This window comes from Plutella xylostella, chromosome 20, assembly GCF_932276165.1.
Source record: "Plutella xylostella chromosome 20, ilPluXylo3.1, whole genome shotgun sequence".
NCBI classification, from domain to species: domain Eukaryota; kingdom Metazoa; phylum Arthropoda; class Insecta; order Lepidoptera; family Plutellidae; genus Plutella; species Plutella xylostella.
The window spans coordinates 363,770-375,703 of record NC_064000.1 but is presented as its reverse complement, the minus strand read 5'-3'; the positions used below and the strand labels follow the sequence as shown (position 1 = coordinate 375,703).

General features: G+C 39.6%; 2 protein-coding genes across 2 annotated transcripts; one reads left to right on the top strand and one right to left on the bottom strand.

Annotated features, from left to right (window-relative positions):
- Positions 1–7: 7 nt before the first annotated feature.
- On the bottom strand, positions 8–1,900 carry LOC105383180 (actin-related protein 8). Its single transcript, XM_038109731.2, has one exon. It carries the CDS (start codon positions 1,742–1,744, stop codon positions 53–55), a length of 1,692 nt encoding a protein of 563 aa, XP_037965659.2. The 5' UTR covers positions 1,745–1,900; the 3' UTR covers positions 8–52.
- A 158-nt stretch (positions 1,901–2,058) lies between these two features.
- LOC105383212 (syntaxin-16) lies at positions 2,059–6,209 on the top strand. Its single transcript, XM_038109878.2, has 4 exons — positions 2,059–2,236; positions 3,339–3,460; positions 3,834–4,006; positions 4,484–6,209. Exons 1-4 carry the CDS (start codon positions 2,156–2,158, stop codon positions 5,119–5,121), a joined length of 1,014 nt encoding a protein of 337 aa, XP_037965806.2. The 5' UTR covers positions 2,059–2,155; the 3' UTR covers positions 5,122–6,209.
- Positions 6,210–11,934: the final 5,725 nt, after the last annotated feature.

Here is an 11,934-nt window from a genome sequence, read left to right as displayed (position 1 = left end):
CAAGAAATTAGCTTTAAAATTATACATATATTATAATAACTTAAATAACAATCTACCATATAAATGGTGCTCTTTCTCTTAGAATCTTTAGTCCATATTTGTTCCACTCACTTTGGTTGATCCACAGTTCAATAGCAGACTCCAGACACGACATGACGGCTGCTCCCTTCCAGGCCGTACTCGCTGGATCTATGTCTTTAGGACTTGTCACTATTTCTAACTGCTCTGTCTTGTATGCGTAAGGTATTTGAAGAGCTAGTCTGTTCTGTAGCCACGTAGCTAAGCCCTGTATCTTTACTCCCCCACCTACAATAAGAATGCTACTGTACATTTTCCGCTTCAGCTCTTCGCTTGGGCAGCGGTCAATACTCTGCAGTATTGCAGCATCTAAAGCTAATACCTGTCCTGGTGTTAGTGAGACCATGTCCCCAGGACCCCCTTCTAATGTGTCCACTACAATGTCTTCATCAGGGTTGGTTGTTGTCTGACTTTCATTGGCTACTTCAAATGTCTGGCTTTCATTGGCTGCTGGATCAGCTGTCTCCCTCTTTCTTCCTGTTTCTCTCAAGAACTCTGCATCAAATGGATCCTCTGGATCACTCGGTTGACGGTTCTGTATCTTTGTGCTCTTCAACCCTGTGATTTTAAGGAGATCAGTGTAGAACATGGCTAGAGGGGATATTATGCATTCATCACCTATTTGCAGTGTGTATTTGTTCACAATGTCTCCAGGATGGTCCACCAGGAATGTCCTCTCCTGTGGGCCACAGATGTCAAGGTTCACATGACTGAAGTCTTGGTACAGGCTCCTCATCAGCATCACATCTCTTGGAACATTCTCATTCCAGTCTTTGTAGGGAAACACACTCTTATGGAACATCCATGACAGTGTCTGGCAGACATCCCCTGCTCCATAGTCCATTCTTAGTCTAGTAGTTTTGTGTGAAATTCCATCTTCCACACAGGATATTGCCATCTTCTGGTCTCCAACATCCACAACACAAGCAGAGCCAATCCCTGCCCCAAATGTTGCACCAACACTCTCTTGCACTAAGAAACATGATCCAAAACCTAAATCCTTTAGTAATAATGACATGAGGTACTTCAAGTGACTCCTAGAGTAAATATCAGGTATGAGCAGAACACATCTGTATTTCACTAACTCCATCAGTGGAATACCGAGTTTATGCTCTATTATGGCGCTCCAGATAGTGAACATATCATTGAGTACCGAGGACAGAGAGCCTCCCACTTCAGAGTGTATGTTGAAGTCGCCTCTTCTGTATGGGAAGTGTATGTTGTAGGGCAGGTCGGGGTCGATGTCCAGGACGAGGTCACCAACCACCACGTCGCTCTGCACCTGCGGCCACGGCTCGCCATCGTTCACCATCTCCGGCAAAGATCTACGGTTAAAAGCCGCGATCTGCTGAGGCGGAGTAGCGTAGCGCCGCGCCCCGTTCGACTGGACACACGACTGTAGCGTATGTGACACTTGCAGCCGGCATTCCTCGAGTTCCTGTATAAGGTCTTTAGTTTTGGGCGCGCTGGGCGGTATGAAAGGGTCCCGGTATATTTTGCCGCCAGGGCGTCGGTACCTAGCTATACAGTGCAGCTGCTTGACGGGCAGCAGGTCGGAAGCTCGCCCGATGCGCACGTAGAGGGACCCGGGGTGCACCACGATGATCCTGTTCGAGGGGAACTGCTGGAAATGCTCCGGGCCCGGCTCCTGGGCCGGCGCACTCATTTGAGAGATTATAGCTAATCAGCTGGCAGAAATGCTGGGTGGGTTACGTGTTAGCATGAATTCAATACTGTTTCTGGACTGTTTTACTTGTTAGTTTAGTTACATTAATTAACAACAAATTAGAATAACAAAACATGAAAATTCGACCATTTGTGAAAGTACTCTGTGAATGAAAATTTTGTACGCTGAAAGTGACATTGCAACATAATATTCTGTGGTAACAACTTCTGTCAGTGTCAGAATCGACACAAGACAGTCGCGTTTTCTGTCAAATCTGTCATCATCATCTGCATCATCAAATAATTTTGTAATTTGTTCAAATCACGTAAATATTCGTGTCTTAAAACTGTAATTATTCACAATAAAAGTGTTTATCCCAATTTCTAATAAGTGTAGAGATAGACATATAAAATGGTGTCTCGTAGCCTCACAGAAGTGTTCGTTTTGATGCGAAATAATGCTATGCACACTCGGCAAATGTTGGGCGAACAGGTATTTGCAGTGTTTTTATAGGAATTCTTTGGTTATTGATCATTACTCGCTATTTACGAGTTGGTAAACAGTCCATATGCTTTATAACACAGGTGGAGACATGTCCAGTAACTTTGTTTACTGTTACATTTTATAATATGTACGTATAAGTATTTGGTATGTAGGTATGTTTACTCAAGTAGGTATAGTAAGTAACTTTTATTACACTTGACCTATTTCACTTTCATGTATGGTTATATCCTAAGAAAAGAAGGTATAGTCAAGTCAGTTATAAATAACATGAATTCAAAGAAAATGGTTTAAGCATTAAGTTCGCTCTTTGTATACTAATTTATATTATTTTTGCAATAAAGGATTAAATAAATATAGATAGCCTGAAGTCCTGATTATACATAGAAAATGCAATATCCTATAGGATTGCAACTGATAAAGAAGTAAGGTGCAGGAATACAGCTCTTCCCAGGAAGGAGATGTATTTTAGTGCTGGGCATGTTGTGGATTTTATTATACAATAAAATAATGAATGTATAAAATAGGGAATGTAGACTCTAAAGCTTCACATACCTGTTAAATATCTACATAGACCAAAGGCCTCAACCTTAAATACCACCCTCAGGACCACACAGTTGTGGTCAATGTATCTCAAAACTAATTTATGTGTTAATTATTTCTTGGTGTACAAATAAAGAGTACTCTATCTATCTATCTATTATTATTAATTATATCTACTACCACCCTCAATACAGCCTAACTACTTCTTCACATATTCAGCATATCTTAATTCTCACACTTGGGTGTGAGAAAGGAGCCTTGTCAAGAGACCTAACAACAGCTGTACCTTACATACAGCCAATGCCCCTGGGTGGTCAGCAACTGACAGTTAATTTACCTGGCTAATCCTTCCACAGGCTAATATTTATTTAGCCCTATAATATTGACAAACACTACCCTCCCTTTTGCATATTTTCACTGACATATATATTTCCTATGATAACAGCTGTAATATAGCAATATTTTTTAATCGTTTAAAGGCCAAATTATACACTTCTGGAATCTTCCTTCACCTAGGTAACCTTCACTAACCTCCACTATTCCCCAACAGTATGATTCAGAGAAGGCCCACCTGATGTCTCGCTCGGCGGACGCGGAGAGCGGGCTGGCGGGCGAGGCGCCGCCGCCGCCGTGGCGCGACGTGCTGGAGGAGGCGCACTATGTGCTGTCCAGGTTAGATATCTTCATCATGAACAGCTTGTAATAATCTATGGAGGGACCTAAGGGTCTTAGAAAGTGAGCTACAACACTCTGTCCTTGGCCATCTTCATATGCTACTATGATAAAGATAAAGTTTAAATACAATTCAATTTTAATCCTCCTCAACTCCGCTTCTTCTGCATTCATAGAGGTCCTTGAAGCAAGGGTGTCCATATCCATACAGTTAGGTAAATGACATGACCAACAAGTTGAGAATTATGAGAAGGTTTTATTACATAAATACATCATTGATAAATAATTCTTCAAAAGTTATGTGACAAAACAGTTCCCGATTTCAATTCTTGTATCACTCATGTTAATTCCTACCACTGCCCACCGTCAACAGACTAAAGACCAAGATCGCGGAACTGCAAGCGTGCCACGAGCGGCAGATCCGGCGCCCGCTGCTGGACGACAGTTCGCAGCAGGAGGCCATCAGCCGCGTCGCCGCTGAGGTCGCCGCGCACTTCACCAGCGCGCACCGACACTGCACCGCCATCAGGGCGTACGCACGACAGGGTGAGTAGGGTGCGAATGATACAGAGAATTCCGAGCGTAATTCAACCCGCCTGCTAAGTCTGGAAATTATGGCAATATCTTGGAAAATAGGCCCATGTCCTACAGTAGATTGTAAAATAGCTTTAGTAGGTATTATTATTGAAGGCATATTCGTCAACTGTTCCCTATAGCTGCGTACAGACCGGCCCAACGAACGCCCTACGATGGATATTTATCATACATAATACAGGGCAGATTGCAGCAACGAAGATCAACGAAACCCGTTCGTTGGCGTTCGTTTGGCCGGTCTGTACGCAGCTTATGTGGAAAGCCAGCCAGCTGGACCGATGATATTAGACATATGGCCAGTAGACTGTGTTGTGGCGCTCCTTGAGATGATTACGTGCTGATGAAGATACTTGTTGTTCTTTGAAATGCAGCAAGGACAGATAAGATTTTGGTTCCACTTTAAAAATATCTACTTTCTCTTCTCTTCAGGTACAAAAACAGAGCAGAAGCTGGTGAACAACGTGGTCCTGGCACTGGTCTCCAGCCTGCAGGAGCTGAGCCTGACGTTCCGTTCCGCGCAGGCGCACTATCTCAAAACCCTTACCTCCAGAGAGGAGCGCTCCAACGCCTTCTTCGAACTGCCCAACTTCGAGGAGCTCAGCCTCGATGACCACTCCGAGTTACTACCCGGGTTGACAGCAAACCAGACGGATATGTTGTTTGCTCTACCCAGCACTTCGACAAACCAAAATGGTTATTTAGAAGACGAGAATCTAGACCAAATGTTTGAAAGACAAGCGGTGAGCCAGAAACAGCTGCTGTTAAGACAAGAGGAGAACACCAAAATGGTAGCGGAACGGGAAGCGGAAGTGAATAAAATTGTGCATTCGATTATGGATTTAAACGATATATTTAAGGACTTGGCTCACATGGTCCATGACCAGGGCACGGTGCTAGATAGGATAGACTACAACATCGAACAGACGCAAGTGCAGGTTCACGAGGGCTACAAGCAGTTGCAGAAAGCTGAGCGGTATCAGAGGAAAAACAGGAAAATGCACTGTATTCTTGTGCTAGGAGTTATGATTATTATACTGGCGGTTCTACTTATCATTGTTAAGAGTTAGTTAACAATGATTGTTAGGAAAATATTGTCTTGTAGAGAGAGACATTCGAATAACCTGGTTTTACAAAAAAGTATCTAAGGTAATGGTATTTTTTTGTGTATAATTTCCATAGCTACCTATTCTCTAAAACCACACATAAGTAGGTACTTCATCATCATTACTGCAACAGTCATTAAGATTGATGCCATTATGGGAAATCTATTTATTACATAATAAAATTGGAATTATGAGAGGAATGTACTTATAAATGCTACGTACCTACGAAATAATAAATTACTGGTTTATTTATATGTATCATTTTAGTTTAGGCATGTTTCATTCCTGTGAATTTAATGTTATGTGTAACGTTATACAATACAAGTAGATAATTAATTTCGCACTAAAATGTGAGCAGATTCTAGTCTTATTACTATAAATCATGTTTGTGAATATCATGTTATTTATTACGTAACTGAGAAAAGTTCTTTTAATTTTTTTTTAGTTTAAGTGTGAGGGGTATCTATTCATTTCTTCATGAATACTTGATTGCCCTATGAACTACTAGCCCACATGTTTTATACAAACGATCGTTTATAGTGCGCGCGGAACTAGTTGGCCGCGCCATAGTTATGTGAGCGGTGGGACGGGGGGGCGGGGGCGCTTGGACTTAGTAGTATCTGACATTGACAACAAGCGCCCCCGCCTCCCCGTCCCACCGCTCACATACCGAAGTCGCGGCCAGCTAGTTCCGCGCGCACTATAGTCCACTATTTAGACCATAGACTTAGTATATACTGTATATACTAAGTCTATGATTTAGACCTACCTAAACATTCTAAGGTTCAAAAATTCTGTGGCCTAACAGTTCATCGGTGACCAACTGTTGATAGACTCAGGTGTGGGTGTTTCTGTGCCAATGAACCCAGTTGGCCTGTTTCTAGTATGAATGCAAGCTATAGACTACATGGGGCTGCAAGGTTGTAACTTATAACAAACATTGTTGATAATGAAATAATAATGTTATTCCACAAATGGTCTCAGTGAAATAAGTTTTACATATTTATGATTACCTATTTAAGATAGGTTAGCGGTTAGATAGTATTATTTACACAAAAAGTCAAAAAAAAGTCAAAAGTCAAAAATTTTTATTCATCGTACAAATATAAAATTTTCTGATGAACGTCAATTTTTACAAATTACTCTCCGTTCGGATAAGGGGGGGCTCTTTCTGTCTAAGGAGAAGAACGGAGGCAAGAAACTCCTGAGCCATCTTTTCAAAAAAAAGACTTAAAACTAGTTAGTATACAATACATATAAGCTTAATAATAATTATTATAATAATATGAGCAGAGCTAACTACTTATCACAGCCATGCATTAACGTCCTCTAAGTAATCATCAATTTTATAATAAGCTTTTTTACTGAGTTTCTCTTTAATGTAACACTTAAACTTATTCTCTGGCATTTGAGCAACTTCTGCTGGAAGCTTATTATAAAATCTAATACAGTACCCTAAAAACGATTTATTAACTTTCGCCAGACGCATCGCTGGAAAAGCCAGCTTATGCTTGTTCCTAGTATTAATGTCATGATTACTGCCAATTGTATCAAAAGTTGAAATATTCTTTCGTACATACATTAAATTGGAAAAAATGAACTGACATGGAACTGTAAGGATGTTAATTTCTTTAAATAGTTCTCTCAATGAATCCCTGGAACCAAGTTTGTATATAGAGCGGATGGCTCTTTTCTGTAATACAAATATAGTCTCAATATCAGCGGCCCTACCCCAAAGCAAAATGCCATACGACAATAAGCTGTGGAAATAACTAAAGTAAACTAATCTGGCGGTTTCAACGTCGGTCAGTTGTCTAATTTTCCGTACAGCAAAAGCTGCCGAGCTCAACCTTCCAGCCAATTTGGCAATGTGAGGTCCCCACTGTAACTTTGAATCTATAGTCATACCAAGAAAGACAGTATCATCAACTAGGTCCAATTTATTCCCATCTAGAATAATGTTAGTATCGCATTGTCTAACATTCGGCAGTGTAAATTTAATACATTTCGTTTTCTTAGAATTCAATAAAAGATTATTTACGGTAAACCAATCGTGTATGTCAGATAGAATAGAATTAATTTCATAAAAAATATTTTCACTTCTTTTAACTTTAAAAAGCAAAGAAGTATCGTCAGCAAATAAAACTATATTAGTCATTTTTTCAACCATAAAAGGCAAGTCATTAATATAAATGAGGAATAAAAATGGTCCTAGAATAGATCCTTGAGGGACGCCTATCTTTACATGAGCCCCCTGTGATTTAGTATTATTAATATCGACCCTTTGTTGCCTCTTGTCTAAATATGAAGCTATCAAATCTAAAGCCTTTCCTCCTATTCCATAGTATCTCAGTTTCGAAATTAAAGTCTGATGGTCTACACAATCAAACGCCTTCGACAGATCACAGAAGACTCCAATAGCATCGTGATGGTCTTCCCAGGCGTCAAATATGTGCTTAATTAACGCAGTACCGGCATCGGTTGTTGATTTGCCTTTTGTAAAACCATACTGCTGGCTATGAAACAATCGAGCATCATTGAAATGCAAAAGCATCTGATTGAGTATGATCCTCTCAAATATTTTACTCAAAACTGGAAGAACCGAGACAGGCCTGAAATTTGCAGGGTCCTCCATATCCCCACTCTTGAACAGAGGTATAATTTTACTCAATTTCATAAGATCTGGGAACACACCTTCAGCGATACATTTATTAAAAATGTTAGCCAAAATTGGGGCGATTTTATTAATAATAGAAAGAACAAATTTAACTGACATTCCCCACAAGTCTTCAGTTTTCTTCATATTTAAGGACTTAAATGTTTTTATAATAGTTAATGTATTTATATATCTGAATTTAAATTCCTTATCGGTTGAAGGTGCGTTCTCCTTCATCAGGGTTTCAGCTAATGTAGCTGAAGAATCTAGGTTGCAAGTAGTCTCTAAAGGAATGTTCGTAAAAAACTCTTCAAAGACTCTCGCCACCTCGTCATTTGATGTTATTATGTCATTGCCTACCTTTAAAGATAAATTAGTCTCGCGTGTTCGATTCTTCCCCGTTTCGTTATTAATAATATTCCAAATGGCCTTAGATTTGTTAGCCGAGTCTTTAATCTTGTTATTAATAAAAATTGTCTTCGCACAGTGACAGACACATTTGTACATTTTGCTATATTTCTTCACATAAGATTGAAAGTCAGGGCGGAGTATGAATGTTTTCATCTCATACAGATCATATAATGTCGCCCTGCTTTTGCGAATACCATCTGTAGCCCAGTCACAAAATTTAATTTTATTGTCTATCAAAACTTCCTTCGTTTCAAAATTACTCTCAAACTCATCAGCTATTATCTTAAATAAGTTAGTGTACATCTCATTAGAATTGCAATCTACTTTAACCTTCGGAAGTTTTTCGTCTAGTTTCTTCAAGTAATTGTCAATTTTCTTTGTAGTAATCGGTCTGCATCTCACCTTAGTTTTATTTGTCTTGTCAGTGTTTACTAAGGTAATGGTCTGCCCACTGTGGTCTGACCTCAGACAATTTATCACACTACTGTCTTTAAACTCACAGTTACAGAATATGTTATCTAGACAAGTGGCCGACGTGGATGTAATCCTAGTTGGTTCCAGAAAGACATTAAAAAGATTAAATGATTTAAAAAGTAACAGTAATTTCGACCCATTAGGAGAGTCACCTAATAGGTCAACATTAAAGTCACCACACACTATTACTTCCTTTTTACTATTGGAAGCTAACCTTAGAACATCCTCCATGACAGTCTCAAAGGTAATGAAATCACCAGTAGGTGGCCTGTAGGTACATACTATTATATACTTGTTTAGCTCTGCACATGAAATTTCTATATGGTGTTTAACAGAAAGAGCTACTATGTCCTTTCGTTCTTTACATTTACAATTTTCTTTAAGAAATATAAGTGACCCACCATGCTCGTTGCACTTTCTGTTAAAACAGCTTATAAGTTTGTAATTTTTCAATTGGAACATCATTTTATTCTCGTCTAACCAATGTTCTGTGATACATAAACAATCAATGTTAAATTTTTCCGAAAATAGTTCTATTTCTAACAATTTAGAAGAAATACTCTGAATATTCTGATGTACCACTTTAAATTCATTCTTAAATGTCTTGTCCTTTAATAGTTTTGAGCCGAGAGAGCAGTGAACTGAATCAATCTTTATATCAACGCTATGATGCTCTCCCGTTGTCTGAGAATCTAATTTAAATCTACTGTACTATTACTATTATCAGTATTACTACTGACGATGTCAATAGGGACACAAGTTTTCTTCGTTATAATGCTTATAACTGAGTTAATAAGATGAGCTACTTCTGTAGCTAGACGTCGTTTCTGATTTGAGGGCAAAAATAAACTGTCCCAAGTCAACTTAAAATTATCTACGTACAAATTAGTATCAAAGAAATTGATACAATCAGATTTACAACATGCATTGTACATTGTTTTATTTAGGCTACATGTCATATAATTGCATTTGTCAGGCAGTGTGCATGAGTAAGGAAATGCACAAACAAATACATGTTTTGTAGGAAGGCCTTCTAATATAGCAAAACTTCTATGTATGTCAGACTTTGACACCCCTAAACTATTTCCCACCATAATAAATATAGTTGTTTTGTCAGTGTGTGACCTCTCTGAAATCAATTCAACTATTTGTCCGAATGTAAGTTCTGGGTAACAATAATTAACAACTTTTCCATTTACATGATTACCCAACATGTGCCCGAAATCCTTGCCAAGCCTATCGGAATATACAATTGTGCTGTAATCCTCGCTTGAATTGCTACTACTTGTAGTAAGCCTTGTCAAGGAAGTGGGTGACATCTTAGGTAACTGCTTATTACCTACTATTCTACTAGCTGCCTGAGCATAGGTGGGTTTCCTATGTAATTTCTTAGTGGAGGCCTGAAAAACATCTGCTGCCGCCGATCCGCTCTGGATGACCTCTGAGGATGGCGCGGCCGTCGGGAGGCTGGTGGTGGCCGCCAGGAGTCTGGTGGTGGCCCTCGGGAGAATGGTGGTGGTCCCCGAGAGTCCGGTGGTGGTCCCCGAGAGACCAGTGGTGAGTCCAGTGGTGGCCAACGGGATGCTGGTGGTGGCCGCCAGGAGTCTGGTGGTGGCCCCCGGGAGACCAGTGGTGAGTTCAGTGGTGGCCAACGGGATGCTATTTGTGGCCTCCGAGGTGGTGGTGGTGGCCTCCGGAGATGCGGTGGAGGCTTCAGCAGGTGAAGACTTCTCCGGCAGCATCTCAACCCGAACTAAGCCCACACTTCTCAGCACCAGCAGCTGGTTTTCATACTCCACAGTTCTCTGGTCTAGGGCAGACTTCAATGTGGCCAGCCTAGACTGTAGCATGGCAATGTTGAACTCACACTCTTGGTTGTTGTCTGCGAGTTTCTGGTTGTAGTCCGACATCTCTTCTTCATATTTATTTACCAGTAGTTGTAGTCTCACTCTATCCTTTTTCAATGGAAGGTACGTCTTATGCTTTTTCAATGCTCGCTCAGACTTCCTAATATATTTATTTATTTTAATATATTTTTTAAGCCTGTTTGCACCTTTGATATTGATTGATTTGCTTGGAGTGGTGAGGTCTATTGTTGGCATAGGGGTGTGATGTAGGGTGACTAATTCATCGTACAGTGCCATTGTCTTATTTGTTTCTTCGCTTGCATGTGCTTCATTTATTTGCTGGATTTCTGTGTGTGCTTCAGCCAGTTGATGCTCCAGGCTGCAGATCTTTGTCAACGCAGCTTCATATAAATCCTGACACTCTGTGTTTGATCTCAGTACAATCTCCAGCTCATCACATTTGCCTTGTAAGTCTTGGTATTGGATGTCCATTTCAGCGATGACATTCTTTAGGTCGGTGTTCTTTTTCAAAAGGGAATCAAATTCCTTTTCGTTGTCCTCCCGCTCTGCCATCAGTTGGCTTGAGAGGTCACGAGATGCCTTGAGATCCTCCAAAGCTGTCCTCAGCTGGATCTCCATGTCACGGCTCTGCACCTTCCGGGTCATCATCCTCGACATCTCTGAAAACCAACCGGGGTTACCCGTTAGTATCTTGATAGGTAGAACCGAGAAGATGATTATCCAAAACACAAAATAACCCTCTTTAGGTATAACTTGATCAAACCAGATACCAATAGGTTATAATAATTATTAAGTAATATATTGTAAGTCTATGTAAAAAATTTTTACTAGACTAAAAATGATCAAAAGGTAACTTATTTGTTAGTTATCATAAACAATGTAGTCATGAACACAAACTATAGGTGGGGAGGGAGTAATATGCATAATATGTTACTTAAATGAATAGGTACTCAGTGGTATTATTGACTTAGAATTATGTAAACTTTAAGCCAAAAAACAATCACTTGATCATTATTCAATGAAGTACTAATAGCAATTAAGTAGGTGGAGACTATGATATGTATAGTAAGAATAGGGAATAAGGGATACAAAAGCTAATAGAAAGTTTGAAAATTAGAAATGAAAACAACAAAGTTTGAAAATGACAAAGTCTAAAAGTGGGTTAAGGAAGTGTGAAAAACATTTCACGTATGCAGCAAACTAATGAATAATGATTAAATAATGTAGTGTTTATGATTTTAAATGAGTAATACTGGTAAAAATATGTAATTTTAACAATACTCCCCTGATAGATATCCGTTGGCAAATTCGAACTTTGACAGGTGCCGCTGCTTCAAATATCCGAGTCCCGTAAGTGTTTTATTTCAG

Bases quoted from the DNA above. Each gene is read 5' to 3' on its own strand.
- LOC105383180 (XM_038109731.2), bottom strand. From the start codon at position 1,744: ATGAGTGCGCCGGCCCAGGAGCCGGGCCCGGAGCATTTCCAGCAGTTC.
- LOC105383212 (XM_038109878.2), top strand. From the start codon at position 2,156: ATGGTGTCTCGTAGCCTCACAGAAGTGTTCGTTTTGATGCGAAATAAT. The intron at 2,237-3,338 runs GTATTTGCAGTG...ATTCCCCAACAG, and splicing joins GGCAAATGTTGGGCGAACAG to TATGATTCAGAGAAGGCCCA. The intron at 3,461-3,833 runs GTTAGATATCTT...CACCGTCAACAG, and splicing joins GCGCACTATGTGCTGTCCAG to ACTAAAGACCAAGATCGCGG.